The 27022-nt window shown below is 39.9% G+C and overlaps 2 protein-coding genes and 1 long non-coding RNA gene across 5 annotated transcripts; 2 read left to right on the top strand and 1 right to left on the bottom strand.

Annotated features, from left to right (window-relative positions):
* Positions 1 to 1841: 1841 nt before the first annotated feature.
* Positions 1842 to 14549, bottom strand: LOC5576501 (NADH-ubiquinone oxidoreductase 75 kDa subunit, mitochondrial). Of its 3 annotated transcripts, none has more exons than XM_001662643.2 (5): positions 14394 to 14549; positions 13956 to 14163; positions 12702 to 13889; positions 2824 to 3006; positions 1842 to 2764 (listed from the first exon to the last, which is right to left on the bottom strand). In XM_001662643.2, exons 2-5 carry the CDS (start codon positions 14124 to 14126, stop codon positions 2114 to 2116), a joined length of 2193 nt encoding a protein of 730 aa, XP_001662693.2. In that variant the 5' UTR covers positions 14127 to 14163; positions 14394 to 14549; the 3' UTR covers positions 1842 to 2113. The 3 variants fall into 3 exon arrangements, with proteins under 3 accessions (XP_001662693.2, XP_021694975.1, XP_021694974.1); XM_021839283.1 differs by having other exon boundaries at positions 14473 to 14543; XM_021839282.1 differs by lacking the exon at positions 14394 to 14549 and adding an exon at positions 14282 to 14383.
* A 1720-nt stretch (positions 14550 to 16269) lies between these two features.
* LOC110674825 lies at positions 16270 to 17094 on the top strand. The gene is made up of 2 exons (XR_002499228.1): positions 16270 to 16553; positions 16611 to 17094. It is a non-coding gene; the product is annotated as an uncharacterized LOC110674825 (long non-coding RNA).
* An 883-nt stretch (positions 17095 to 17977) lies between these two features.
* On the top strand, positions 17978 to 19356 carry LOC5564076 (protein CWC15 homolog). The gene is made up of 2 exons (XM_021839281.1): positions 17978 to 18227; positions 18722 to 19356. The coding sequence occupies exons 1-2, from the start codon at positions 18097 to 18099 to the stop codon at positions 19281 to 19283; spliced, it is 693 nt and encodes a 230-aa protein (XP_021694973.1). The 5' UTR covers positions 17978 to 18096; the 3' UTR covers positions 19284 to 19356.
* Positions 19357 to 27022: the final 7666 nt, after the last annotated feature.

The following is a 27022-nucleotide window of genomic DNA, read 5'->3' as shown; positions in this document are numbered from 1 at the left end:
ACCATTTCGCGGTGTGGTTTTTCCTACGAGTTGCACTGAAAATTGTTGGCATTATCACTTATAATATTTTCATCGGTGATTTACCCTTCTTTTGAACACAGGCAGCCCCTCAAATTGCTCTGTTAGGATAGATGAAACTTCTCGGTCCAAACCGCGAAACAGTACACCGCGAAATGGTACTGACCGCGAAATGACATACCGCCAAATGGTACTAACCGCGAAATGTCGTGCCGCGAAATGACAAACCGCGAAATGGTACAACGCGAAGTGGATTACCGCAAAATGTTATACAATCGAACCCAGTACCCTGAAGGTGGCTAAAGCTGGAAGGATACGCTGGGCAGGGCATGTTGCAAGAATGCCGAACAACAGCCCTATAAAAATGGTGTTCGCCACGAATCTGGTCGGAACAAGAAGACGTGGGGCGCAACGAGCTAGGTGAATTGACTAGGTGGATCTGGAGAAATATTGTTGGCGAGGTTTTATTAAGTTAATTGATGTAAAACCAAATAAGGTACCGTGGGGCAAGTGGGTAATGGAATTCGCATAGTTGAGATTCTTCCAATTCTAGAGACTTTAAATTGAAACAAATGAGGTTGTGTATATTTTTTAGCTTGACTCGCACCATATATAAGCAGCATGCTGAAATTGATTTTTATGAAAAATTGAAGAAAAAAATACAGAAAAAGTTTTTGAAAAATGTCTCCTTACTTTTCACTTGCCCCAAAAGTGGGGCAAGTGAAAAGTTTACCGTTTTGAACAATAAATTCAAAAACAAACAGTTATATTCACGATGTCTATTAGCTTTAACACTTGTTAAGGCTTCCCAATGAACAATAACAAAAGAAACATGTAAACAAAGAAAATGTTATTCTTTTCACTTCAATTTTCTTCTGTTCAGTTATGTTAGTTGAAATGATTCGACAACATTATAACTGCAACATTTCCAATGTTAGTTCTTACACTATAGGACAGCAATTGCATTTCTGCTCTGTAGAATATCCACCGCTCGTTATTTGTTTTTGAGAAAGTCGAATATGACGTCGGTTAACTCTTCGGGAGAAATCAAACGGAATCCTTCAATAACGTATTTAAGGTCTTTTTTATGTGGATATACCTATGCCCCATTTTTATGTTTTGAACTAGCTTTACATAGACATTCCACGAGATTTCCGTGTGTTCTCTAATATTGCAACTTTGCAGTCAACGTCTTCCTTTTAATTGGCTGCCCGAAGTAGACATATTGATATTGTAATGTTTGGCAACATCTTTTAGAGAAATTCCATGATTTCTAATAACTTTTAACGCTTGAGTATAGTGTTTCTTGAATTATCAGCACGTTATGATAGAATAGAATTGCGAACCATGTTTACTTATAGCTACTTAAAGAGAAAACACAAATTCAATCTCTAATGATAAACTTTTCACTTGCCCCACCTGATAAGAAAATTGACGATGTTTAAATTTCGTTATTTTTAGGTCTACGTTGAATTAATTCTAAAACTTTTTTTAATGCAGTTTGAAACTGTCACAGAGGACAACTCAGAAGTGGTACAGGAAATTATTTTCCGCAACTTTTTTCCACTGAAAATATTAAAATAAGATTGTACGCCGCCAACTTGTTACGGAGTAACAGTTGACAGGTTAACAATTTTTCACTCTATTATGCAATAATGGCTGAAAAATCTCAGAAATCTCTTACCTATCGTAATGTTCTCAATGACCTCAAAGGTTTACGCATGAGTTTAAAACGTTAATTCACATATTCAGTAAAATATATCAATTGTTTTCACTTACCCCATTTACCCACTTGCCCCGCGGTACCTTAAATAAAAATACGATTCGATTTCTCAATCTTTATTAACTTATGTAATCGGGTGCTCTAGAGCGGTTACAGGTCATCGTAACTCGTGTAGTAAATGGTGAATAAAATTTACAAATTTGTTTATTCCATTCCTAAATAGCGTTGCTTATCAGTCCAACGCTTCCGAAAAAATCAGTTTTTCATCGATATAAAATCGCACCATTCCTTTTTCAAGATGTTATCTATATTATAATAAGTTCAAGTGCAACATTAACTGACACAGAAAAGAACTTCTACCCATTATTTGTCTTAATTCGCCGCCTTGGCGCTTTGCTTCTTGGCGGCCGTGACACATTTGGCCATCGTGGGCGAAGCTCTCGTGATCGGATCGGTCATGAAGAAGTCCGCCAGCTGCTTCTGGTTGACGTCCACCTTGCTGCCATCGAAGTGCACGGCGGCATTCTTGAGCAGCTCACCGGCGGCTTTGAAGAAGTTGGCCTTCTCGAGACGTCCGTAACGGACCAGGTGCGGCGCGATGTCTTCCATGCGGGAACGCAGCTCATCCAAGGTGTCGTACGGCAACGGTGCTCCGGCAATTTCCGACAGGGCACGCAGAATCTTCCAGTCCTCGCGGGCGAGGCCAGGTGGCGTAACTGCGACCAGTGTCTGCTGAGCTCGGCCTTCCGTGTTGACGTAGGTGGCTTGCTTCTCGGTGTAGGCCGCACCCGGTAGGATGGCATGGGCTATCTCCGCTCCGGCATCGCCGTGGTGTCCCTGGTAGATGACGAAGCAATCCTTGGGCAACTGTTCCTTCTTAATGGCTCCGGCGTCGGCACCGAGCAGGAACAGAACCTTCGGGTCGGAAGCCAGCACGGAATCTACGCCAGCGGTGTAGCCAACGTCGAGGGCAGCCGTCTGCGCTGCGTTGGTCTGCAGCACGTTCCAGACCTTCCAGTTGGGCTGTTTCAGGGAAGTAGTAGGGTTAGTTTTGAAGTTACCTGTAGAAAGCTTGTACTTACATCAGCCGGCTGGAGCGAGTTGGCAAAGACGTGCAGGGCGGTCACGAAAGCCGAGCCGTCCTTGCGGGCCAGCTGGTTAGCGCCGACGATGATCAGTGGCTTCTTGGCGGCCTTCAGTTTCTTCGCGAATGGATGGTTGCCGCTGGCAATGTCCCGGACCAGCGAGGGATCGTTTCCAAGGTGCTTAAGAGATACGAAAGTAAATTCAGTGAAAAATTATTGGAATTGAATTGTTAGTGAGGGATTTCAATATAACATAAGGCTGCATACACCCTCCCCACGGATATGTAATCTTGACGCGATGGGAGGGCTTACCCCATTAGCACTTATATGGGAACCAAAGACATGTCCATTAGTGGTGGTATCACATCAGGATAGGTTTTTTTCAATGCCGCGTCATAAATCATCAGGCATAGACGCATGAATTTCACGGATGTGAACCAACAGATATGCTGTTACCGGCCACGCTTTAATTCAATTATTGCAGGTATATAATACAAATCATAAAACCCCAACAATCCACAACAATGACTAAGGATTCACCTAGTAAAACCTGACACTGTCTCACACTGCAGAGAACCTGACCTGTCTCCCACTGTAGATCTATAACACAATCACGAGTAAAAATTCAATTGGCACTGCAAATGGAAACCACAGAATCAAATACAATAATTTAAATAGGACGATCTTAACGTGAATACAGTAATTATTAGCAATAACGGAATGGTAGACAAATGAAGAAAAGAACAGATAGCAAATACAAAGCCTAGAAGACATATTATGGACAAAGGAAGCCCACATTAGCATATACCTAAGAAAAGAGTTGTGACAATTACAGGGATATAAGTTAACGTTTAATACACTAGCCGGACAGAAAATAACACAAGGACTTAGGGACAACTAAAAGAACGGTGATGACTCCTGATGTCTTTAGACCACATTGAGTGGTTTAACGTTATTAATCCAAAATCTTGTTAATCCTTAAAACTAATATCTTTTCTCTCTCCCTACTTCTGCATGTAAATCAACGCAACTTTGAGATCAACATTTGCATCTGTATACTAACCCGGGACACGGATATCTACGAAACTGAAAAGTGCAACTGCAAGTCGTATGTTACATATTGATCGAAAAGCAGTGGTAAGTGGTGGCGAATCGAACTGAATCGGACCGGCAGGATTGATACTAAGGTAATGCATGATCAATAATAATATAAACTTTTTTTTTAATCAGCTCTGAAACGCTTTTGCCAAATATACAATAAAATAGTCATTCGAATTATACATTCCTGAACTAACAACATTATTTAGGGTAGCAGTAAAATAACATCAGTATTCGGTAAGCAATAGCAGTGACATGTACTACGAAGGAGGAGCCGTGATGGTGAAGAAAATTCCTGGAGATGGACATTGCTTATTCTCAGCAATAATACATCAATTTTACCGAGATGACATTAGAAGCGATGCGCACAAACAAAAAATCACGGAGTTAAGAAGACAAGTTGTTTTACATATAAAAGACAACTACGAGGACTATCACGCTTCGCTAATGGACACTGTGGCCGATGTAGATCACTTGGGTCCTATGGAGCACGAAATGCGGATCACCGAGTTCTTGCAACGACTGGAGATTACAAATGAATGGGGTGGACAGGAAACAATCGCAACATCGGCGGTGCTGTTTAACAGACGGATCGATATATACTACGAGGATGGCCCTATTGTAGCATTCAACCGCTCAGCTGCAGCATCAGGTGTCATACGTTTAGCCTATCGTTCTTCCAGAGCCTTGAGGAATCGGTGCAGAACCCATTATGATTCAATACTGCACAGGCTGCAGACATTTGACAGAGCGGATGAAAACGGCAGGGACAACGACTTAGTATAACCCGTTCCAAGGATAACTAATCTGCAAAGAAATATTCGAACAAACGCATCACAGCTCAGTAATATAACCGACACAGCATCGGCTATTCCAGAATCCCCGATGATACAAGCCGAGGACAGATATCCGATTATGTCATGGAATGTGCGAGGATATTCGGAACCTCAGAAACGAGAAGTTATGGATCAGCTTTTCAAAGAAAATGGATATCGTATAGTGGCTTTACAAGAAACAAGGTTGGCAGAATGCACGATGGAAACAATTAATTATTTTTGGTTCAATGTGAATAACGGAGCAAAACGCGACAGAATAGGTGGAGGGACTGCAATTTTGGTCGCGAAAGCGGAATGTAAGGACAACCGGTTCAAAAGGATAACTTCCAATTCCTGCTCTTATCTAGCTGATATGTTTGGAGACAAGGTCCTAGTAGTATCGACTTACATGAGAACAGAACGACAAACAGAGAGTGGAGAATTTCAAGAACTGTTCCGCTATATAGTCAATCTTCCGCAAAGCATCAAAGACAAAGTTATCATAGTGGGGGACTTCAACGCACATATAGGAAAAATGGATCTGACACCAGAGGACAAAGCTGTTGTTGGTAACAACCTCTACCATGACTATTGCAACGAAAATGGAACGGGTCTTAAGAACTTCCTACACGGCCTAAATCTGAAGAATTATATGACGTTTAGTTCATCAAAATCCGTAGCCACCACATGGACAAATGGGAAATCTATTTCTCCAATAGATCACATTGTCATGTCAAAGATGAATATTATGAAGATACCGAAAATATGTGCGTATTACAACCTAAACCTCAAAAGTGACCACAAGATGATTGAATGCATACTTAAAATGCATAAAAGACCACTGACTGATGTGAAATTTGCGAAAACGTTACACGTCTTCTCGGTGAGAATCAGGGTTGCCATTAGGCCAGATTAATCTGGCACCGCAAGACTTTTGATAGAGGAAAAGACAAAAAGACAAACTACTCATTTTGCAAGACTTTTTCAAATTCAGCCAGACTTTACAGACCGACGGTTAGCCATACTTACTTTAATTACGCAGGATTAGAATTTTTCTTATGATTGGTATATTCGCTTTTCAAAACAATAGTTTGATGAGAGCCTGTTGTGTAGAAATGAAGCAAATTGGTGCAATCGTTTTTGAGTAATGTGTATTCATGTGTTTGGTTCCACTCTGGCCGTAAAGAGATCTTGAAAACTTCGAAAAACATCATGTTGTAATTTGTAGTTTTCTTGAAGATAACTCAACCTATCTTTATGATTTTTTGATAGAATCTCCTTAAAACCTGTCATTATTTTGCCTATGATTTTTTTTTTTTTTTGATAAATTGAGTAAAAACAAAATAACGGCCAAAGGAGTTTTATATGGAAAATGTCATTCCCCCAAAGAAATTCGGAATATTTTTCAAACCAAGTAACAAATGATTCAAAAGCGATACAGATTTCAAAAACAAAAGAGTTTTTTAGAACTGGTAAACTATTGAAAGACAAAAAAGTCATCGTGAATAAAATATTGTTTTATGGTAGAAAAATGATGATGGCAGTAGAGGGGTTATCCTAGTGACTGATTATTATGCGATGGTATTTTAGAATTAAAATCATATTTACCCTAGACTCTTCTGTTCGGTATGTTGTTTAAACTGTGTCCAGATCAACTCTACTAGAGTGCAGTTCTCATTAATAAATTTGATATAGAGTTTTAAAAACATACATGGTGAAACTTTCTCAGGGATTCATCATTTTAACTTTGTACAATCATATGAATCTGTGTTCCATAATGTAAACAGACATAAAGGACTTGTTTGATAAATACCATAGCTGAAATACTAAAATGTTTTCCAATACAGACTTAAACATTTAAAAAAGGCCATGTTTTAGTGCTGATGTGAATTTAGATTTTTTTCTATGTTGTATATTTTTTTTTTTGTTACTGTTGAAATTCGAGTCTACACGCAGCGAACTGGACTATCGAATTTCATACATTTTGCCTTATGAAAGGTTAAACGATTATTGCAATACGAACGCTTTATGTATCGTTTTAACATCAACTCACATCAAGGCGTCGATAGGCGCGTGGTGTACGCTCGGGCCTATCGATCACAATGTTCTAGGTTCGATTCCAGGTTGCCACGAAAACGTTTTTTGTTTTCAAATTCTGATTTCATAAGGCAAATCTATGAATTTCAATCCGATTTCTTGTGACTAATTTTCATAAGGGGTTCCTAAGTTTATCGAGAGTCCGTTTGCGTGAGTGTAGTAGTATGTCTGCCAGACTTTGCAAGACTTTTTATTTTGCACTCGCCAGACATTTTCAAAAATCTAGTGGCAATCCTGGCCGGTGCACAGTCTTGCCACATCAATCTGTGCGAGCGTGCGGTGGGGAGACAAGAGACAAATCAATCCACGAGAGAGATCCATTTTGCTTGCTCTCTTTTTTCCTTCGCGCTTTTAACATCACCACGCTTGTGTTGTGGTAGGGCTGGTAGTAGTCAGACAGTAAAATAATAGTGACTTTAGTGACCAAAATGATAAAAATAGTGACCAAAATGTGATCTAAAAGTGACTTCGAAACTAAATGTAATAGTCATGAAAATGACTATAAATGAAAATACGTTCTATGTGGGTATCAACCAATCTACATTTTGGGTGAATTTAGAGTATAGAGAACTGCACTGCCCATGTTCGCATAGTCGACGTAAGCGCCAATATGATCAATATTCATATTTTCGTTGCTATGCATTCTTTGCCTAATAACACACTCGTTGGACATGCGAACAGCACGTGTTAGCATATACACCACCTTATGAAAATATTCACACGGTTTGTCTAGTGTTTGTTCGAATAGTTTAGCGTATAAACCAGTCTGCTATGATCATAATTGAAACTTACTGTTTGGTCGCATGAAATACCATGCGAATATGGGAAATGCAGTAGTTAGGGTGTCCATTCAAAATCAGTTTTTCAAATTCCCGAATGTCCAAAAAATTAAAAAAAAACTAGATATTTTAGCTGTGAGCTGAATATGATTTGAATTTTAAAAGAGTTTTGGACAAAATTATATGAACTAATTTGTCGAAAGTTGGAGTCATTGGAATTTCAGAGAGATTTTGTAATTATATGAACGGGTTTTTTTTTAAAGCTTCAGAGCTTATATTTCGCCACAATATGCGACGTACTGAATCTCTTCTTATCGCAAAGTTGCAGACTATTCGGTCGGGAAAACCCCCCATGCCAAAGTGAATCATGAAAGTGCCCAAGTGGTTCTGCACCCAATCATCCAAAAATCCGCCAATCGTACTTCTGAATTAATCTGTCCAAGATTTCAGTGGATCTCTCAAGAAATTTGTCAAATATTCATTTGGCTCAGGTTTTCGTAAATGGCAATATCATCAACCATAACAACTTACTACAACTTATTTTGGTGGTTTGTAGGTTTAGTGCTTGGAGATGTTCGTTCCAAATTATTTTGCCGGCGACCATCTTAAATTTCCGGTTTTCCCGTCTTTTTGCCCGGTCCAGTAGCCACCCTGGAATTATTGAAAACAAATCGTATCACTCAGTCACGACTCGTACGTTTTATCTGTTTTACGACCCATTTTTATAGGAATAGTAGACCTAAGATGAAGTGATTCCTATCAATATTAGTAAGGTACCGTGGGGCAAGTGGGTAATGGAATTCGCATAGTTGATATTCTTCATATTCTAGAGATTTTAAATTGAAACAAATGAGGTCGTGAATATTTTTTAGCTTGACTCCCACCAAAAATAAGCAGTATGCTGAAATTGATTTTTATGTGAAATTAAAGAAAAAAAAAAAATACAGAAAAATGTCTCCTTACTTTTCACTTGCCCCACAAGTGGGGTACGTGAAAAGTTTATCGTTTTGAACAATAAATTCAAAAACCAACAGTTATATTCACCATTTCTATTACCTTCAACATTTGTTCAGGCGCTCCAATCAACAACATAAGTGATATGTAGACAAAGAAAATGTTATTCTTGTCACTTGAATTTTTTCTTCTGTTCAGTTATGTTAATTGAAATGATTCGACAACATTATAACTGCAACATGTCCAATGTTAGTTCTTACATCATGGGGATGAGACAGCAATTGTATGTCTGCTCTGTAGAATTTCCACCGCTCGTTATTTGTTTTTAATAAAGTCGGATAACTCTTCGGTAGAAATCAAACGGAATCCTTCAATAAAGTATTTAGAATCTGTTTTATGTGGATAGACCTAAACCCCATTATGTTTTGAACTAGCTTTACATAGACATTCCACGAGATTTCCGTACGTTCTCTTATATTAGACCTTTTTAATCAAGTCTTGCTTTTAATCGGTTGTCCGAAGTAGACCTTAACTAATATCGTAATGTTCGGCAACCTCTTTTAGGGAAGTTCCGTGATTTGGCCATGATAATAGCTTTTAACGCTTTGAGTATAGTGTTTCTTGAAATATCAGCACGTTCTGATGTTCTTTGATAATTGCGAGCCTTATACCTAAAGCGAAAACACAAATTCAATCTATAATAAGAAACTTTTCACTTGCCCACGTGATTAGAAAATTGACGGTGTTTCAATTTAGTTATTTTTAGGTCTACGTCGAATTAATCCTAAAACTTTTATTTATTACAGTTTGAAACTGTCAGAAACTGTTTTTTCCAATGAAAATATTAAAAAAATATTGCACGCCGCCAACTTGTTACGGAGTGATAGTTGACAGGTTAACAATCTTCCACTCTATTATGCAATATTAGCTGAAAAATCTCAGGAATCTCTTACCTATCGTAATTTTCTCAATGGACTCAAAGGTTTACGCATGAGTTGAAAACGTTAATTTACATATTCAGTAAAATATACCCATTATTTTCACTTACCCCATTTACCCACTTGCCCCGTGATGCCTTACTCGCTTTTGAAGTCCTGGACGAGTTTCTAACAAACTCTTTGATATTTTTTTTTGTTTTTAAAACCCGTCTCTGGCTAATCTCCGGGAGGAATTTTGATGAGGATCTTTAATAGGTTAAAAATTCCATATATAGTCACATATTATTGCAGAAAGTTCACTAGTAGTTTATTCAGCAGATCTGTCAGATATTGGCCCTGGTATTCGCCAAAATTTATTAAAATATTACGACTACAAAATTCAGCCCAAATGTTTTGCCAGCATATTCTCCAAAACCTTTCTCAGATTTTTTTATATTTTCTGTTGCAAATGTCTTTAGAATAATAATTTCTATTATTTGTCTTTATAATAATACATATCTATTTCTTGCTGTTTGTGTTTGAAAAGATATCCCAGCCTTAAATTTCAATACCGTTAGATCACGAAAATAGTGACTTTAGTGACAAATTTTATGAAAAAAGTGACTTTAGTTAATTTTGTGTTGGAAATAGTGACTTTTTAGTGACCAGGTCGAAAAAAGTGACCAAATCACTAAAAAGTGACTTGCTACCAGCCCTGTGTGGAGTACTGGCGTGATTTTTTAGACGGCTGACGGTAAGAAGTTTCTGTAAGTTTGAGACTGAGGGCCTGCGCGTTTTTTTTTGTACAATACTGGTTAAGAACCTCGCTTCCAGCGTATTAACTGTATTAACGCGGTGGTACTTGTGATGGTCGATCAGAAGACAATCAGAAAATGAATTCAAAAGCGGTCGTGCCCTCCGTACCGTCATCGTCAGTATAACGCTTGTGGTGTAGCTTAAAAGCGAGCAATTTTCTTGATGCGTGCACCAAGTACACGAAGCGAACGATCTTGTATTAATTCTATGTAAAAATATGTGGGTTATGATCACTAACTCTATATTGCAATATTAGTTAGAATCTAGTGCTTTATAAATCGAAACTGATGACCCGCATAATTTGAATTATTTTCATATGCAATTTTACAATTTCCCCATAATGATGACTAATCGTTAAAATTGAAAAAGTGAAAAAATAAAACTAAACAACCCGATTAGCATCTGCAATCATAAATGTTTTTAATCAACTGAAAGACTAGAAAAAAAAATATATATTTGAAAACGAAGGTTAGTAAAGTTTGATTATCATTTTATTACCTTAGAAAAATATGGTTTGAATCCAAGGTGTACCTAATAATGACATATATAAAATGACACTAATGTCGAATTCGTTTTTGAACCTAGGTTGGAACTGGCGCAACCTGTTCTGAATTACAGTTTCAACCCTAACCCGATTCAGGTTCGACCGATCTTCAATTTGCTTGACGTTGGTTTGTTTATGTGTTGATCACCGACCCAGTTCCTAAAAACGAAAACGACATAATGTTGTTTCCGTTTTTAGGAACTGGGTCGGTTATCAACACATAAATAAACCAACGTCAAGCAAATTGTTGTTCGGTCGAACTTGAATCGGGTTGGGGTTGAAATTGTGGTTCAGAACAGGTTGCGCCAGTACCAACCTAGGTTGAAAAACGAATTCGACATAATTTAGAAGTGCACAGGTTGATAATTAGGCCACGCGACGCCTCAGTATATGTGTCATTTAGGGGTGGTTAATATCATAAATATCACGTGAATTTGTCAATTTAATATTGCTAATGGACCGATGCATGAGTTCAATATTTTGACGTTTGAGTGGTGCCGTGTTATTTATGTGACCATGGAAACAAGCCCCGTGGAAAAAAGTAAACGCAAAATGTTGTTTTCAGGTGACATTTTCGAATTACTATCGTTTAGCAATATTTGCTGAGGTTTTTTTTATAAAATTTTGACGTTTAACAGCCTTGCTGTAAATATAAAAAAAAGCATTGAATTCCTTGAAAATGATGGCTTCAAGTCTATGAAAAACTGTCGAAGATTTTGCCAAAATCCGACTCATGTTATCTGTGAAAATCATGCCTAGATTTATTGCAGAAGGTTTTATGAAAAGCATGTCTATATTCCTGCCAAGAATTCCGCGTGAATCACGCCCAGGTGTCGGTAAAAATATTTTGTGAGGATATTATTTGAATTCTGCTTAAAATCTAGCTGCAAAACATCCAGACTTTAATCATTTTTGAAATTAAAATTACTTGATTAGAAAAAATAAATTTATAGCTTGAAACTAAACTGAAAACTAAAACAGCCTTATTGTGTTCTAACTTCAGATTGGAGGAATGATGAACGGGCTAAACATAAGAAAAATGTTCGAACCCTTTGTGGCGCACGTAATTAAGTCGCGGGCTAGGTGCGGCCCGCAGGCCGTACGTTGGGCAGTAGTGTGGGACAAAACTCAGATTCTCGCACCAATTCACTATTTGGATTGCATATGAGTCTCATAGTGGGCCTTCCTTAGCCGAGTGGTTAGCGTCCGCGGCTATAAAGCAAAGCCATGCTGAAGGTGTCTGGTTTCGATTCCCGGTCGGTCTTTTCGTAATGGTAATTTGACTTCCCTTGGCATAGAGCACCATCGTACCTGCCACACGATGTACGAATGCAAAAATGGCAACTTTGGCAAAGAAAGCTCTCAGTTAATAACTGTGGAAGTGCTCTTAGAAACACTAAGCTGAGAAGCAGGCTTTGTCCTAGTGAGGACGTAATGGCAAGAAGAAGAAGATGAGTCTCATAGTACCTGCAAAATTTCACCAAGATTTTTTTTCATTTAACCGTGTCCTAGGCTATTGGGAAACCCTGCCACAAGACCTGGGTTTCCTATAACGCTCAACCGAGTCTTATAGAAGTGCGAGTAGAAGGTATGCGCGTCTAAAAATGCGTTTTACTCTTTTACTAATGATTTTACTCATATTGTCAGTGTTTTCGGAGATTTCCACAACTTTATCAATTTTTTGTCATCAAGCCCGTTCCGAAAATGCGTCTAGAATACTGATCGCCTTGAATATATGGTATATAATAACACAATAATAGAGAAAATACCATGTCTAGTTAATTATAATTCAAGAAGTCTAGATTTCAACGCCTTTCAGCCTGTCGTAGGAAACCCGTTAATTATTATTACTTACCTCATATTCATAGGACAGATTGACCTTCGGTCCAATCATCGCAATGTTCTGCTCATTATGAACATAGCCCTTACGCAGACGGGTGTTCAACAATGGGGCCTCGTATCTTGGGTTGGTTCCGACCAGCAGGACCAGATCCGCCTCCTCGCAGGCGGCGATCGACGAATTCAGCAAATAGCTGGAGCGGAAATCAGTGCCCGACCCATCGGTGGGGAACTTTTGCTCCGTGCACAGCGTTTCCGATCCCAAGCGATTCAGAAGATCCTTCAGGGCAACCAGCGCTTCGGCATCGGCCAATCCTCCAGCCACGGCTGCGATCTTACCCTTGGGAGCTCCACGCAGAGCCTGGGCGATGGTAATGAGTGCCGATTCCCACTCAACGGCTTCCAACTCCCCGCTGGGATTGCGCAACATGGGAGCGATCAAACGCTGGCGTTTCAATCCATCGCAAGCGAAACGGGACTTGTCCGAAAGCCATTCCTCGTTGATTTCTTCGTTCTCGCGAGGCAAGATTCGGAGCACCTCTCCGGTACGAGTGCTGACGATGATGTTGCTGCCAACGGCATCCAACACATCAATCGATTCCACCTTGCGGATCTCCCAAGGACGGGCCACAAAGCTGTACGGTTTGTTGGTCAAAGCTCCCACCGGACACAGATCGATCACATTGCCGGACAACTCCGACAGGAAGAACTTCTCGACGTACGTTCCGATCTGCATGTCGTTTCCTCGACCGGTCGTTCCCAAGTCATCGACTCCGGCCACTTCCGAGGCAAATCGGATACATCTGGTGCAGTGGATGCAACGGGTCATGATGGTCTTGACCAGTGGCCCAATGTCCTTATCCTCAACGGCACGCTTTCCACTGTGGTCGATATCGGTGAACCGCGAACGGTCCGAACCGAAGGCCATGGCCTGATCCTGCAAGTCACACTCCCCGCCCTGGTCGCAAATCGGACAATCCAACGGATGATTCATCAGCAGGAACTCCATCACGCCTTCCCGAGCCTTGCGGGTCATTTCGGAGTTGGTCTTGATGCGCCATCCCTTCATCACTGGCATAGCACAAGCGGCCACCGGCTTTGGCGACTTTTCCACCTCCACCAAACACATACGACAATTTCCGGCCACGGCCAATCGCTCATGGTAACAGAAGCGAGGAATTTCAACACCCACCGCGGCGGCAGCCTAAAATAAGAAAATCATTTAAAGTAATTGCGCAGTAATAGAACGTTTCCCCCTGGGCATCCTCACCTGCAGCACCGTGGTTCCCGGCTCGACCATTACCGGCACATCGTCCACAAACACCTCGATCTTTTCCGGGGCTTTGGCCGGAGTAGTGGCCACAGTTCGGACGGCGGTTTGAGTTGCCGTGGGGCAGCGCGCTCCAAGCACTATTACCCTGGTCAACGGCGCACGAAGCATCTTGCCCAGCAGTCGATCACAAGTTCACAATTTTGTTCTGCAACGAAAAAAAACCAAAACACTTCTGTTATCGATCCAATCCTCGGGAAGGAAGCAGAATCCCCTTTCTGGCAGCAGCCGATTGTCAAACGTGTAGAAAATCAACCCCAAATTACATAATTCCACCGAATCTTTTATCTCTATTCCAGACACACCAACAAACATCCAGCACTCCAACTTCCACACAAACTGCGTCCGCTCACTCCGGGAAACGCCTCGAATACCTACCGAAACGGAAAACTGGCACCGAAAGCGAGAAAATTGGAAAATTTTAGTGGCAAAAGATATTTTTCTGTCCGCTGCTCACCTCGGGATTTTCGTTTGACGTTCCGCCGACCGTAAGCACTAACTTTCGTTGGGGTTTTTGCCAGCAAAAAAGTAAACAAAGAAGACTGCGCGTGCGAATCGGTTCAGTTTTCTGACGTTTTGAAATAAGAATGGGTTTAGCATTGTCGGGCGAAAAAGAGGTTAGGTCAATTTTTCTACAGACGCTAAGAAAATTCTATTTAAATTCTGAGAGAGCAGCCCGGATGCTATGGACAGTATGGACTGATGCACGAGTTCATTATCTGACGTTTGAACGGTGCCGTGTTATTTACGTGACCATGGCACCGCTTGAACGTCAAATAGTGAATTCGTGCATAGGTCCATTGTGCATTTCATGAATGATCCAACTACCCGCACACGCCAATATCAAAGTGCCCATTAATGAGTAAAAAAGTACCCATTTTCAAGCAAAGTGGCTTAACTCATTGAAAGAGTTAAGCCAACTTACTCATTAAAGAGTATTCGATTCAAACTTCATAAAATTGGTATTTTCCACTCTAGATCTTTAGAACGAAAATGGGTAGTTAAACCTCACTTTTTGCAGAAGATTGAGGTTAGGGTTTCAGAGAAAATATATAACAACACTGTTAGAAGATTTCGTAAATACAATAAAGTATATATTTTACTCATGTATCGGGTACCCCCGTTGGTTTGACCACATAAGGTTGTTTGTTAACGAGAAGAAATGTTCAAGGCGTTTGCAAGTAAGTTCTTTCGTAATATTTCCCTTCAAAAATAATTCTAACTTTGTTGTTAGAATAACATAAAATCAATCAAATTTAAAGGAAAATCAAACACCCAGTTTAGACTGGCGTTCTCTCCATGGGACCGGCTAGGAGAACCACGTGAGCGTTGAATGAAGCAAGCTACCAGTAGGTAAACGTAGACAGTACGCGATGGAAACAGGAAGTTTCCCGAAATTTCACAGTATTGCGTACCATCGACTAACCAACTGGATCCAAAGGGTGGGAGAGTTATAAAATTATTGACTCTGTCATATACCTACGATTGTACTTATTTTTAGCAAAAAAGCTGATCAGACCAGGCGAAGACAGAGCGTAATGTGTTTTACGCTAGTTTTCTCTATAAACGTAAGGCTTCGGGAGAAAACAAACTGGCAATCACAGAGATCGTTGTGCTACGCATCGACTCTGAGGATGAAGAGAAGGAAGCATCCCTGTTACCATCAACTAGCAGCTTGGTGGTTGGTTGAGGGTCTACCAGTGTTCGAAGTTATCCTAGGCCAGTTTTCGGTCGATTTCGCGTAATTCGCAATATTTTCCCGTATTACATATATTGATCAATAAATTTATTGCATTACGGTTGCCCAAAATCAGTTATTAATTAATTATGTCTTCAATTGCTCTAAACTTGCATTTCCTGGCGGTTCTGGCGGTGGAAAACTGCACAATTGAAAATCCACTTGAAATAGCCGTTTTTTAATAATCTGTGAATGGAACCATGATACTGAGTGTCCAATGTCGAAACGTTGCAGAAGATTTAAAACAACTGCATACAGGAGTGACGTTTCCGAAAACAAAATGAATTGAGGGGAAAACTTGTTTATGATTTCATGGCTTGCTGACCTGGCTGTAATCTATTTTCCAATATGGCGGAATGCTCAAATTGGGTCCTAAAATGTTTAATAAAATCTTGTTTTTATTTAACAACACGAAAGAACATGCTACTTCAACTACTTCAGCAATTTTTACCACTCAAATAACGGCTAAATCATGTTCAAACTTTAATTTAAAATTTTGGTCCATAAATGAACCTTGACACTTGTGATCATGTTTGACGTTCGCTTAGTCGACAAAAACACCACAGGGGTTTCCAGGGGGTGGGAAACTCGGCTCATTTGAAATTGTGCCGAAATGTGCCGACTGTGCGAGAGTGAGCGAACGAATTAAAATGTCACATTTGTCTGGTTGCACTGCAAAAACTGGCAACTGTGATCGTTTCGTGACAGATTGTTTTTGTTTTTTTTTCGAAAACTTCGAGACCCCAAAGCTAAAGTTTTTACTTTCCGGAAGCGTTATTAACATTTCTGAACATATTTTGGTATGTTTTAAGTATAATTGAATCTTAAACAATACATTAATCAATACAATGTTGCAGTCCGCTGGCAGAGGAATCGAGTGGATTATTATCGCTCATTTGGATGCCCACCAGGGCAACGGATATTCAAAAAATCTGATGGATGGACTGGCGATAGAAAGATGAGGAGTACTTGCGGAAGCTGATAATCTTATTGAGAACGAAACCGCCCCTATTCGCCAGCACCGATATGCTGAAGAATGACCTGGTGAGGGTACTGGTTATCACCAGCCAGGTAGTGGTCGAAAGAGACGAGATCGTTCATGAGATGGACCGCGCCGTGACGCTGCTGATGCTTCTCATCCGAGGTGATTTTCGAAGCTAAGCGTGGATCATTGTGGACTCGATTATTAATTTGCATGCCAAAGACTTGCTAAAGGTGAGATAGTAATAGAGAAGTAGTTGGCTTCAAATTAAATTAAATAAACATTTCATGTTTGTATCCTTCAATGTACCTATCCTATTAGTGGTTTTTGATATCTAACAATAAATGTTGTACATACAATGTGACTTTCACTAAAGGATTATTCACGAATTATGTTATGCTGAATATGGCCTATTTCGACACCCACACACCCCCTCGTAACGAATTTTGTATAAATATTTGAAAAATTCTGTATCAACCAGGGTATCAACTGTAATATCAAGGATACCCACCGACTTCATTTAACGTTATGAAATTTGAGAATGGGTCCTAACATCTTCAACGCAGGATTGAATTCGTTAGTATTCATACAGTGACCCCACGCAGTTGAATCACCCACAATTTATGAATCAGCTGATTTCAAAAGACAAAATTATTATCAAACTTGTCACAAAACATCACAGAATTATTTTCACACATAGTTTCTTATCAGTAAAAATAATTCTGTGATGTTTTGTGGCAAGTTTGATAATAATTTTGTCTTTTGAAGTCAGCTGATTCATAAATTGTGGGTGATTCAACTGCGTGGGGTGACTGTATATTTAAATAATTATCAACGATCAGAAACTTGCAGTTTGCATTCGTATATCGTGTGGCAGGTATGATGATACGATTTCATAATTTCCCTGATAATTTTCATTACGAAAAGATCCTGGATCAACCGGGAACCGAACCCAGACGCCTTCAGCATGGCTTAGCTTTGTAGCCGTGGACTCTAACCACTCGCCTAAGGAAGACACACTCGGTTACCAATGGCTTTTGGGGCGTTATCTCAGAGTATGCGAGAAGTAATATATCGTACACTAACTAGTATTTTCGATGTTCACCGTGTATATTCTCATTGATTCGAAACATTAAGTAGATATTTATCAGAGTGCTTCAAGATCCCTTAGACGCAAACCTTCTGAACCGGTTCGGTTGCCATCTGCTCTCGGTCTACTTTAATTTTCTTTTGCCTCAAACGTCAAAAAGGGTAAACATTTCACATTCGTTTTTGTCTTTCGCACGCAGCAGCAGTTCCCTTGGAAAACGTTTAAATTTTAGTAGTTTTAGTGTAAAAATCCCGTTTGAAAGTGCCCGAAAATGACCACCGCAGCTCGGCCAACCTTCGATCCGGCCCGTGGCGGAAGTGGCCGGGGCGAAAAGGATCTCAGCGCCCTGTCCAAACAGTACAGCAGTCGGGATCTTCCGTCGCACACTAAACTCAAATACAGGTATGGAATTGGTTACCTCTCCCCCGTTTGCAGGGCTGGTAGCAGGTTTCTAAATAGTCTATTTTCAATGGAAGTTATCTAAAATATCTATTTTAACCGAAATGGTCTCTGAAGGCACTATTTTTCTTAATCTTTTTTGCTTGGTGCATACTTCTGGATGCACCAGAGATTCCTTCAGAGACTCTTATGTGTTTATTTTTTAGAAATTTCTTTCAGATTCCTCCAGGAATAGATCTAAGCTTTTTTTTCTAGCAATTTCTCTGGAATACTTTGAAATCCTTCTCAAAATTTTCCACAATTCTTTTAAGAATTCGCTCACAAAGTCATTGAAAATTCTTGGGAAACTTCTGCCAAAATCTTTGGAGGAATTCCTGAGGGATTCTCTAAGGTAATTCCTATGGTTATCCTTGGAATTTTTATTTTCAACTATGCAATAGTATTTTGCGTGCTTTCGAAATGTTGATGATTCGAAATTGTTGTTCAATCTTTCGCAGAGATCCCGGTCAGGGCACCTCGGAGGAACTGCGCAGCCGTGACTTCCGTGAGGAGTTGGAGAAACGCGAACGCGAGAGCAAATCCGGCAAGGGAGCGGTCTCGGGTGGCGCCCCGTCTTCCGTGGTCAGGCGAGCGATCGAAGCCAACAGCGCTTCGGGAAGCAAACGGCAGAAGGTAGACGCAGCGCCCCAGAATCTGGATGCGGACGATCCGGTCGACAGCGACAACTCGGATTCCGACTCGGACGAAGACGACACGGCGGCTCTGTTGGCCGAATTGAACAAGATCAAGCGGGAACGGGCCCAGGAAACGGCCAAGAAGGAGCTGGAGAAGCGCCAGGAAGACGAGAGGATTCGCATGGAGAACATCCTTTCCGGAAATCCGCTGCTGAATTACGCGTCCACGGCCAAGGCGGAACTGAAGGTGAAACGACGGTGGGATGACGATGTGGTGTTCAAGAATTGCGCCCGATCCGAGCCGGACAAGAAGACCAACCAGTTCATTAACGATTCGCTGCGATCCGAGTTCCACAAGAAGTTCATGGATAAGTATATTAAGTAAGTAGAGTTTAAGGTGTTTTAGGATAATCTGCGAGCATACTTTTATTGATAATTATACCCACTATTGATATGATCGCGGAAGGCTTATGATTCGAAAAGAACGTCCCTTTCTTTCAAATTGTATGGAATAATCACGCCTTTCGACTTGAAAAAAAAATCAGTACGTATTCTTTTTACATTTTCACCAAAACCGCATTCCCAGTAGACTTTTCGACGTGAGAATATCTTCACTGGTGCCCCGACGACTTAAGCCGGTGACTTGCTACGGACTACTCAGAATAATACCCGACGGTGGATCATCCTGCAATTCGCATCCATTCTTCCACGGTATCTACTGCTTCAGTATCAAGTTTTTCTACTTCCTCTAGTGATTCGCCGATGACTACGAACACCACGTCATCCGCGAAGCCGACGATCTTCGCACCCGGGGGAAGCTCAGTTTCAACACTCCGTCATACATAGCGTTCCAGAAGCTCGGGCCAATAGAACCCTGTGGGACGCTCGCCGTGATTGCTGTGCACCTTTTCCAAGCGTCTGTTTCGTAGATCAATGTACGATTCTGAAAATAGCGCCTCAAAATCCTACTCGGGGACCTCCAATTTGTGCAACGATTCGGCGATCGCAGCCCAACTGGCACTATTGAAGTATTTTTTTACGCCCAGAGTCTTTTCTTTTGCTCCCTGTCTCCATAGCATCCACGACCTTTTGGATGGCATCATCGGTTTTCTGCCGTACCCCATTTCATACGGGGTTTTCCTCTCTTCCAGAGCAGATGTTTGACTTCTATTCAGGATGTAAGCGGCGGTAAGGACAGCTTCACCCCACATCGCTCTTGGCAAACCAGCATCTTAGGCTACTTGTGCTACCCGTGTTGTGCTATATGCACTGGTCCCTCCCCGAAGAAATACCGTAAGGTGGTTCCGGGGAAATAAGGGTCTGAGTCCAAGGGTCATGTCGATGCACTGTTCATCACTTGAGCAATTCTAAAAGAATTGTTCAAGCACAGTGCAAAGGCTGGTTTTAGCGGGTCGTCGTTGGTGCGCCATCCCCGCATTCCCAGAGTTACCTTCTCAGGGGATCTGTTTACAGATTTCCCCCTTGTTAAAAACAAAAAAAAAGTAAGAGGTTGTTTCCGAGATACGACCGCCGAAGTGACGTTGGATAACTTTAGCTTCTTCTATTTCCTGGCTTGAGACCGTCACGAACTTATGAAAGATTTCTAAGAGAACAGCACAAATTTTCGACCCAACAATAATTTTCGACCGATTTTCGATACGTTTTTGGCCTACTTTGTATGAAAATCCGAAAATTGGCACAGAATTCTAGTAGGTCGAAAATAAGTGCTCTTCTTCACAGATCACAGATTTTTTACATAAAAAAGATTTTTATGACTTTAGGATTTTACACGCGTTTGGAACACGAATGTGGAAGATATTATATTTTTTTTCACACACAATAGAGATATATTTTTTTTTTCATAAACAATCATGCTTATTTTTCTTACTTTTAGTAGAATACGTTCAAATTAAAATTAATTGACATGCCAAAACCAGTCATAATACGTTTGCGAAGGTTCTAAAAAAGTTAAAATTTTGGCAACACTGGCGTGAAGTCGAGTTTGGTTGGCTTCGACTGAACACGAGATAATAAAGAGAAGTAAGAAGAAGACCGAAAGGGGCGTTTCCCTTTGGATGACGAAAGTGGCTATGATATCGCGCAATGATGTCTGTGTCAGGAATACACAAGAAAAATGTGCTTTTCTATGAAAAATAAGACATGCTTCGATATTTCCCAATTTTTTAATAGTTTAGTCATGAGAATCAATAGTTTTCACTGTTGGAGTAGATTCGTAGAAAGATTTCCAATCGATTGGTGCAAGAATCTTGAAAATCTATCCGGGCGTTAGTAAGTTATTAACAGTCAAAATCTAACCACTTTTCGTGACGCGAGCGATTTTTCGTTTTTCGAAATTGTACCCCAGTATGTTGCCGTAAGACGTTATCCAACGTCAAAAACAGCATCTTGCAGCATGGAACGAGATTTATCCAGCAACGTGCGATTTAATTGTTCCGCTACCCCGTTCTGCTGCGGAGTGTACGGAATGGATGGCTCCAGTGCTGCAATACTTCCTGAACGATTTACCAGTGTACAGGGCTGGTAGTAAGTCACTTTTTAGTGATTTGCTCACTTTTTTCGACCTGGTCACTAAAATGTCACTATTTCCAACAAAAAGTCACTAAAGTCACTTTTTTCAGGAAAATGGTCACTAAAGTCACTTTTTTTCGTGATCTGATGATAATGAAATTCATGGACTTCGTTCCGCGTTTTTTTTTTCGGATTGGCTGATGGTGCTATGCCACTTGTCGATGTTCTATGGAAAAATGTAATTTGAAGCAATAAAAGTGTTTTTCTTCGCGGAGATTCATTTTAAAGAAAGTTTGTGTTGTTCCGCGTTCTAGATTGTTACGTGATTTCGCTGGTGGTTCGGCCGGCCCTACGCCACCCGTTTAAAATTTATCATTTGTTTGTGGTAAGTGTGATTTCGCGTTCCGCATTTGGAGTTTTCCGCTATTTAGCTTGTGCTTTTAATAATTCCTGCCGAAACAAGGCATTGTCTTGTAAAATAAGATAAAATAAAAATAGTAGTTCAAAAGCCACACAATGCAAAAACAATGTGTTTTGGTAAAAGTGTAAAAATGTGCACCAGACGTATACTCGAACGTGACCATTTTCTCGCGGGATTGGGGATGGAAGTAGATGGAAGCTTACATGCTCATGACAGCTACACCGGCCATCGATGAACTTGGTGAGATTGTTCTATTTTTTTAAGTTGTTTGCACTTCAAAACGAATAGGGAAGAGTGGTCCAAAATGCCACTCTGATGATTTGTACATACATTTTTTTTTATTTTCAACACAATTCATGAAAGGGTTTCATTTATTCAGGATACATACTTTATAGATTTCGGTCGGGAGGGAGGTCAGAGTTACTTTTCTTTTCGTTTCAGAGAGCGAGTAAGGGCGCTTAAGCCTAGGCTTCATAGCCAGGACATATGGAAGAAATACCTGTGTCCCATCCTTGGAAAAGAACCACAAACAACAATGGAGTGCGCATTAACTTTCTTAGCAACGCCACTCCCAACGATTTTACACGATCTCCCTGATTGGAACGGTTGGTACGGTTATCCCCGTTTCTTCCATCACAATATTTAAAAAATATTCATGTTATTCATTCGTGAATAATCTGATCGCCGGATTTTTTTTAATAACCTTCAAACCCCAAGTCTGCACAGTGGGCCTGGCCATTTTAATATTTGTATCAAATCATTGATATGCTACAAATATTAATGCTGACAAGACAATACTGGATGAAATTTCGGTATTTCCAGGATGCTTTTCAATATTGGCTGTGCAAGCACTTAGAATAGAATAGAATAGAATAGAATAGAATCTGATGATAATGAAATTCATGGCTTTTCAAACACAAACAGAAAGAAATAGATATTTGTTAAGGCAAGTAAAGTGTGATTTTGAAATCAAAGGGCCAGGTTTCTTGACTCAAGAAAAATAGGAACTCCTGGCTAACTATATTATTATCGACTCTTTATTATGGGGAAATAAAGCCCGAGGTAGGTTCATCCACGCCACCCCACTCCCCCCCCCCCCCCCGGCTAACTTTTTGGAAAAATTCAAGTGAATATTCGTGTACATTTCCAACGGAAAATTTGAAAATTTTCTGGAAAATTTCTGGCAGAACTTAGAAACTTAACTTAACTTAAGAACTTAGAAACTTAACTTAACTTCGGGATGAATGTCCGAAATATTTTATTAAATTCTGGCAAAAACCAGCACTAATATCTGATCGGAATAATCTACAGCTGTAGAAGAAATCCTACACCAGCTTTCTGAAAGAACATCATCCAAACTCCTCCGGAAGATGAGCCAGAGAAGGCTAGGCATGACAACCAAGAAAAGGGTCTACCTCGTTTGGCATACAGTGTACTGATGGTCCCATAGGAGTTTTAACTTTCGAACTCCTCCTCCACTCCATACGCTTCTTGCAATGGGGAGGCTTACAAGACTTCGTTTATCAATTTGATATTTGATTCGTAGTGTCCTCATGTGTCATCGTCTTCTATCCGTTTTTTTATTCGTCTGGCTCCCGCGTATGTCCATCGTCTTGTTTTCTTAAGTTTTCATCAGATTTTTTATTAATGGTTTACATTTCCGCTTGAATCGATTCTCATTATTCTCACACACTTAAACGGTTTCGCCGAGAACCCAACAGCTGATATCTCGGTAATAATTTGACGATTCTCGGTAAAACTTTTACCGAGATCTCGGCAAAAAATTCGGATTGCCGAAATCTCGGTGAAATAAGTACCGAGATTCGGCGTTGAAAATTACCGAATTCTCAGCTGTTGGGTTCTCGGCGAAAAGTTTTACTGAGGTCGGTGAAATAATTTTAGTGTGCATACTTTACTTCATCTGAAAGTGAATTGAAAAGTCTAAAACCTTTGAAAAATAATGAATTTTGTGTTCCCGTCATTGTCAAATTTGGTAGTCGAAAGTCATTTGCTCTTCATGTTGCATATCGATGCACGTCTGATCCGTATTGCACGTTCTCTGTCAAATATTTCGCTGTCAATCCATTTCTCATCTTAAAAACAAGAGTCAGTGTTCGAAAGGTTATTCTCTCTGATACTGACATCCATTGTAGAACTTCTCTCATTAGTCGACTTGAAGTCATTCTGTCACATCCTAATATTAATCATATTGTCCGGTTCTGCTTGTATCCTTCTCATTTGTCGTTTTGAAGCCAGAAACAGTATCGAAGCGCAGTATTCAAAATGTGAGGCGGGTAAAGTTTTATATAGCATTATTTTGTTATCGAACGTCAGATTTGTTGAGTTGTTTGGCAGTGGGATGCGTCAAAAAATACCATGTTCCTTTTTTATCAAATGACATGGAATAATATGTATAATGCAATTTCAAAAGAGCTTTATTGGATATTGGTTTTCTTGAAAAATGAAGATTAGAAGTATGTACTATCAATAACTGACAACGGAATGTACGATCGTGAGCAGTTTATCCTTGCTTAATGGAAAGAATTTGATCAAATTCAATGTTTTTCACAATTATGCCAAACGGTTTTTATGCCAAATGGCGATTATGTCAAACGACCGTTATACCAAATAGCATTATGCCAACGACTATATGCCAAACGACATTATGCCATACGGCATTATGCTAAACGGGGTAGACCCAAAAAAAAAAAAAAAATTGAGCATGAGCATGAGCATTGATGACCGTACAATTCGTAGTTGCTACTCCATGATTGACAAGAATCATCGAACTTGTACAGTGAACCAACAGATGTAGCTTGGGAGTAGCATACCATCTTCAATGTACATTTTCGAGGACTCTGAAATTAGTAATGTCAATAACGGCGCCGGCCACGTCCTTACGGTCATCGGGGAAGGGAAGGAATGTTAGTGTGACATCCATTGTTACTAAAGACCGAGTATACCTCTGCATCTTCATGGTTGCCACGGGAAGGAGTTTTGTTAGTGGGAGGGCTTCAAAGCTACATGATCAGGATTCACCTTGGTAAGTGATGCGATTCATGTAACCTCTGTTTGAAAAGTTATCTATCAATGCATCGACATCTTAAACATCGAACTACCCAAGTAACCATGGAGCATTATATCATTGCATATATAATGCAGCTGCATTGCCGTAAGCCTACCATTAAAGTAGTTTAAAAGTGGAAAAGGGCTTTTTTACAGTTAAATTAATGCAAGAAGGACGATGAAGCAATGAAGCAACTTCTAAAGTAATATTAATGCACCAGTACAATTTATAAAGTGATGTTAGTGCATTGATACATTTGTAATGTAGGGTTAATGCTTTATTGCTTGACAGCTCTTGAAATTTGTTGAATAAAAGCAATGTTGCATCAATGTGGTTGATATGCAGTAGAATACGTGCAATGTTATAATGCTTGTAGTTACTTGGGTATTCAAAGGTTTGAATCTCGAAATTTTATAAAACATGAATAAGCGCTTATGTCAACACTTAAAGTGACGAACTATTCATAGTTTGTTCAACAAATTCATAAAAAAATACATGTTATGATACAAATGTGTTATTACAAGCATGAAACGAGCTCACCAATTGGTAATCCATCCTCGACTGAACAGTTACAATCGCAGCGTCAACACGTATAAGCAGGAATATAAAATAACTTCGATGGCGCGCGAATGAAGTGCTAACTGAAAAACAAAAACACGCCGAGCGCGCAAAAAATGAATCGGACAGCTTGAGTCTTCGCAAAGCACTGGGCAAACGAACGAAACCAGTGCAAAACACTCTGAGCGCGCGAAAATGAATCGAACTGCTTGGGTCTTCGCAAAGCACTCAAGATCCCAAAAAAAAACCCAAAAAAAGTCAGAGTTTGTCAGAAACTCTTCCAGGACTTCAAAAGCAAGTACAAATTTTGCTGGAAATCATTTCAGAAATTACATTAGAAATTCCAACAAATACACAATACATTTTTCCATTGATTAACCGTTGTCAGTAAATTCCTCATGAACAGGAATTTTGCAAAAAAAAAAAATCTATTACAAGAGAAAAAAAAAGTAGAGTACCCTGTACCTTTTAATTCCGCCCTAAATGCTTATCTTTGACACATACGCGTATTTCGACTACCACTCGCAATCTTCTTCAGTGTCAGTTACTCGTATCCACTCCGTTTTTTTAGCTTTAACTCAGGCCTACACGGGTTAAGCTAATGTTCGTCTCGTATAAACGATAAATGCAATCCCTAATGCGGTATCTTTTTGACGATTTCTGACAATCAAGTCTTATCTCGGACAGATAGCTGTTAAGAAATATTTGAAATAGGGTCCTAAAGCCCTGTCCCAATTTTAGTGCCAAACGCTTAAGTTTAGGCCAAAAACACATGTTTACTCAATTTTCTAATGTTTTCCGTTAATTTAAGTCCAAAAAACAGTTTTTTTAGATTTTGTCACATCCTTTGGCTTAAACTCAAATTTTGGGTGTATTTAGTTTTCCGTGTCCCTTACGAAATGTCAGATAGGAACAACCCCAGTGGTCGAACTAAAACCCCTGTGGTGTTTTTGTCGACTAAGCGAACGTCAAACATGATCAAAAGTGTCAAGGTTCATTTATGAATTAAATTTTTAAATTAAAGTTTAAACATGATATAGCCATTATTTGAGCGGGAAAAATTGCTGAAGTAGTTAGAGTAACATGCTCTTTCGTGTTATTAAATAAAAACAAGATTTCATTAAAAATTTTAGGACCCAATTACTGCAGTTCTCTACATTCTAAATTCGCCTAATACGTAGATTGGTTAATATACACATAGAAAGTATTTTAATTTCTAGTCTAGTCTAGTCTAATACTTGTAGTTTTCAAGTCACTTTCTGGTCACTATTTGGTCACTTTTTTGATCATTTTGGTCACTAAAGTCACTATTATTTTGCTGTCTGACTGCTACCAGCCCTGAGTGTACTCTCCGCCATTGTCGCACCGGAGCCTCGACACCACAGTACTTCGAGCAAATAAACCGTCGTGAAGTGGCTATAGTCGTCCATAAACGACACATAATAGCGCTTGGTATTCCACGTTGTCGGAGTAAACGGCCCACACACGTAGGAGTGTATGAATTCCAACGGACGAGACGAACGCCGCTCAAATAATCTTCGCACAAACA

The sequence above is a fragment of the Aedes aegypti genome, chromosome 1 (genome assembly GCF_002204515.2).
Source record: "Aedes aegypti strain LVP_AGWG chromosome 1, AaegL5.0 Primary Assembly, whole genome shotgun sequence".
In the NCBI taxonomy this organism is placed as follows: domain Eukaryota; kingdom Metazoa; phylum Arthropoda; class Insecta; order Diptera; family Culicidae; genus Aedes; species Aedes aegypti.
Note: the sequence above shows the minus strand (reverse complement) of the source record. Positions and strands in the feature narration are given on the sequence as shown.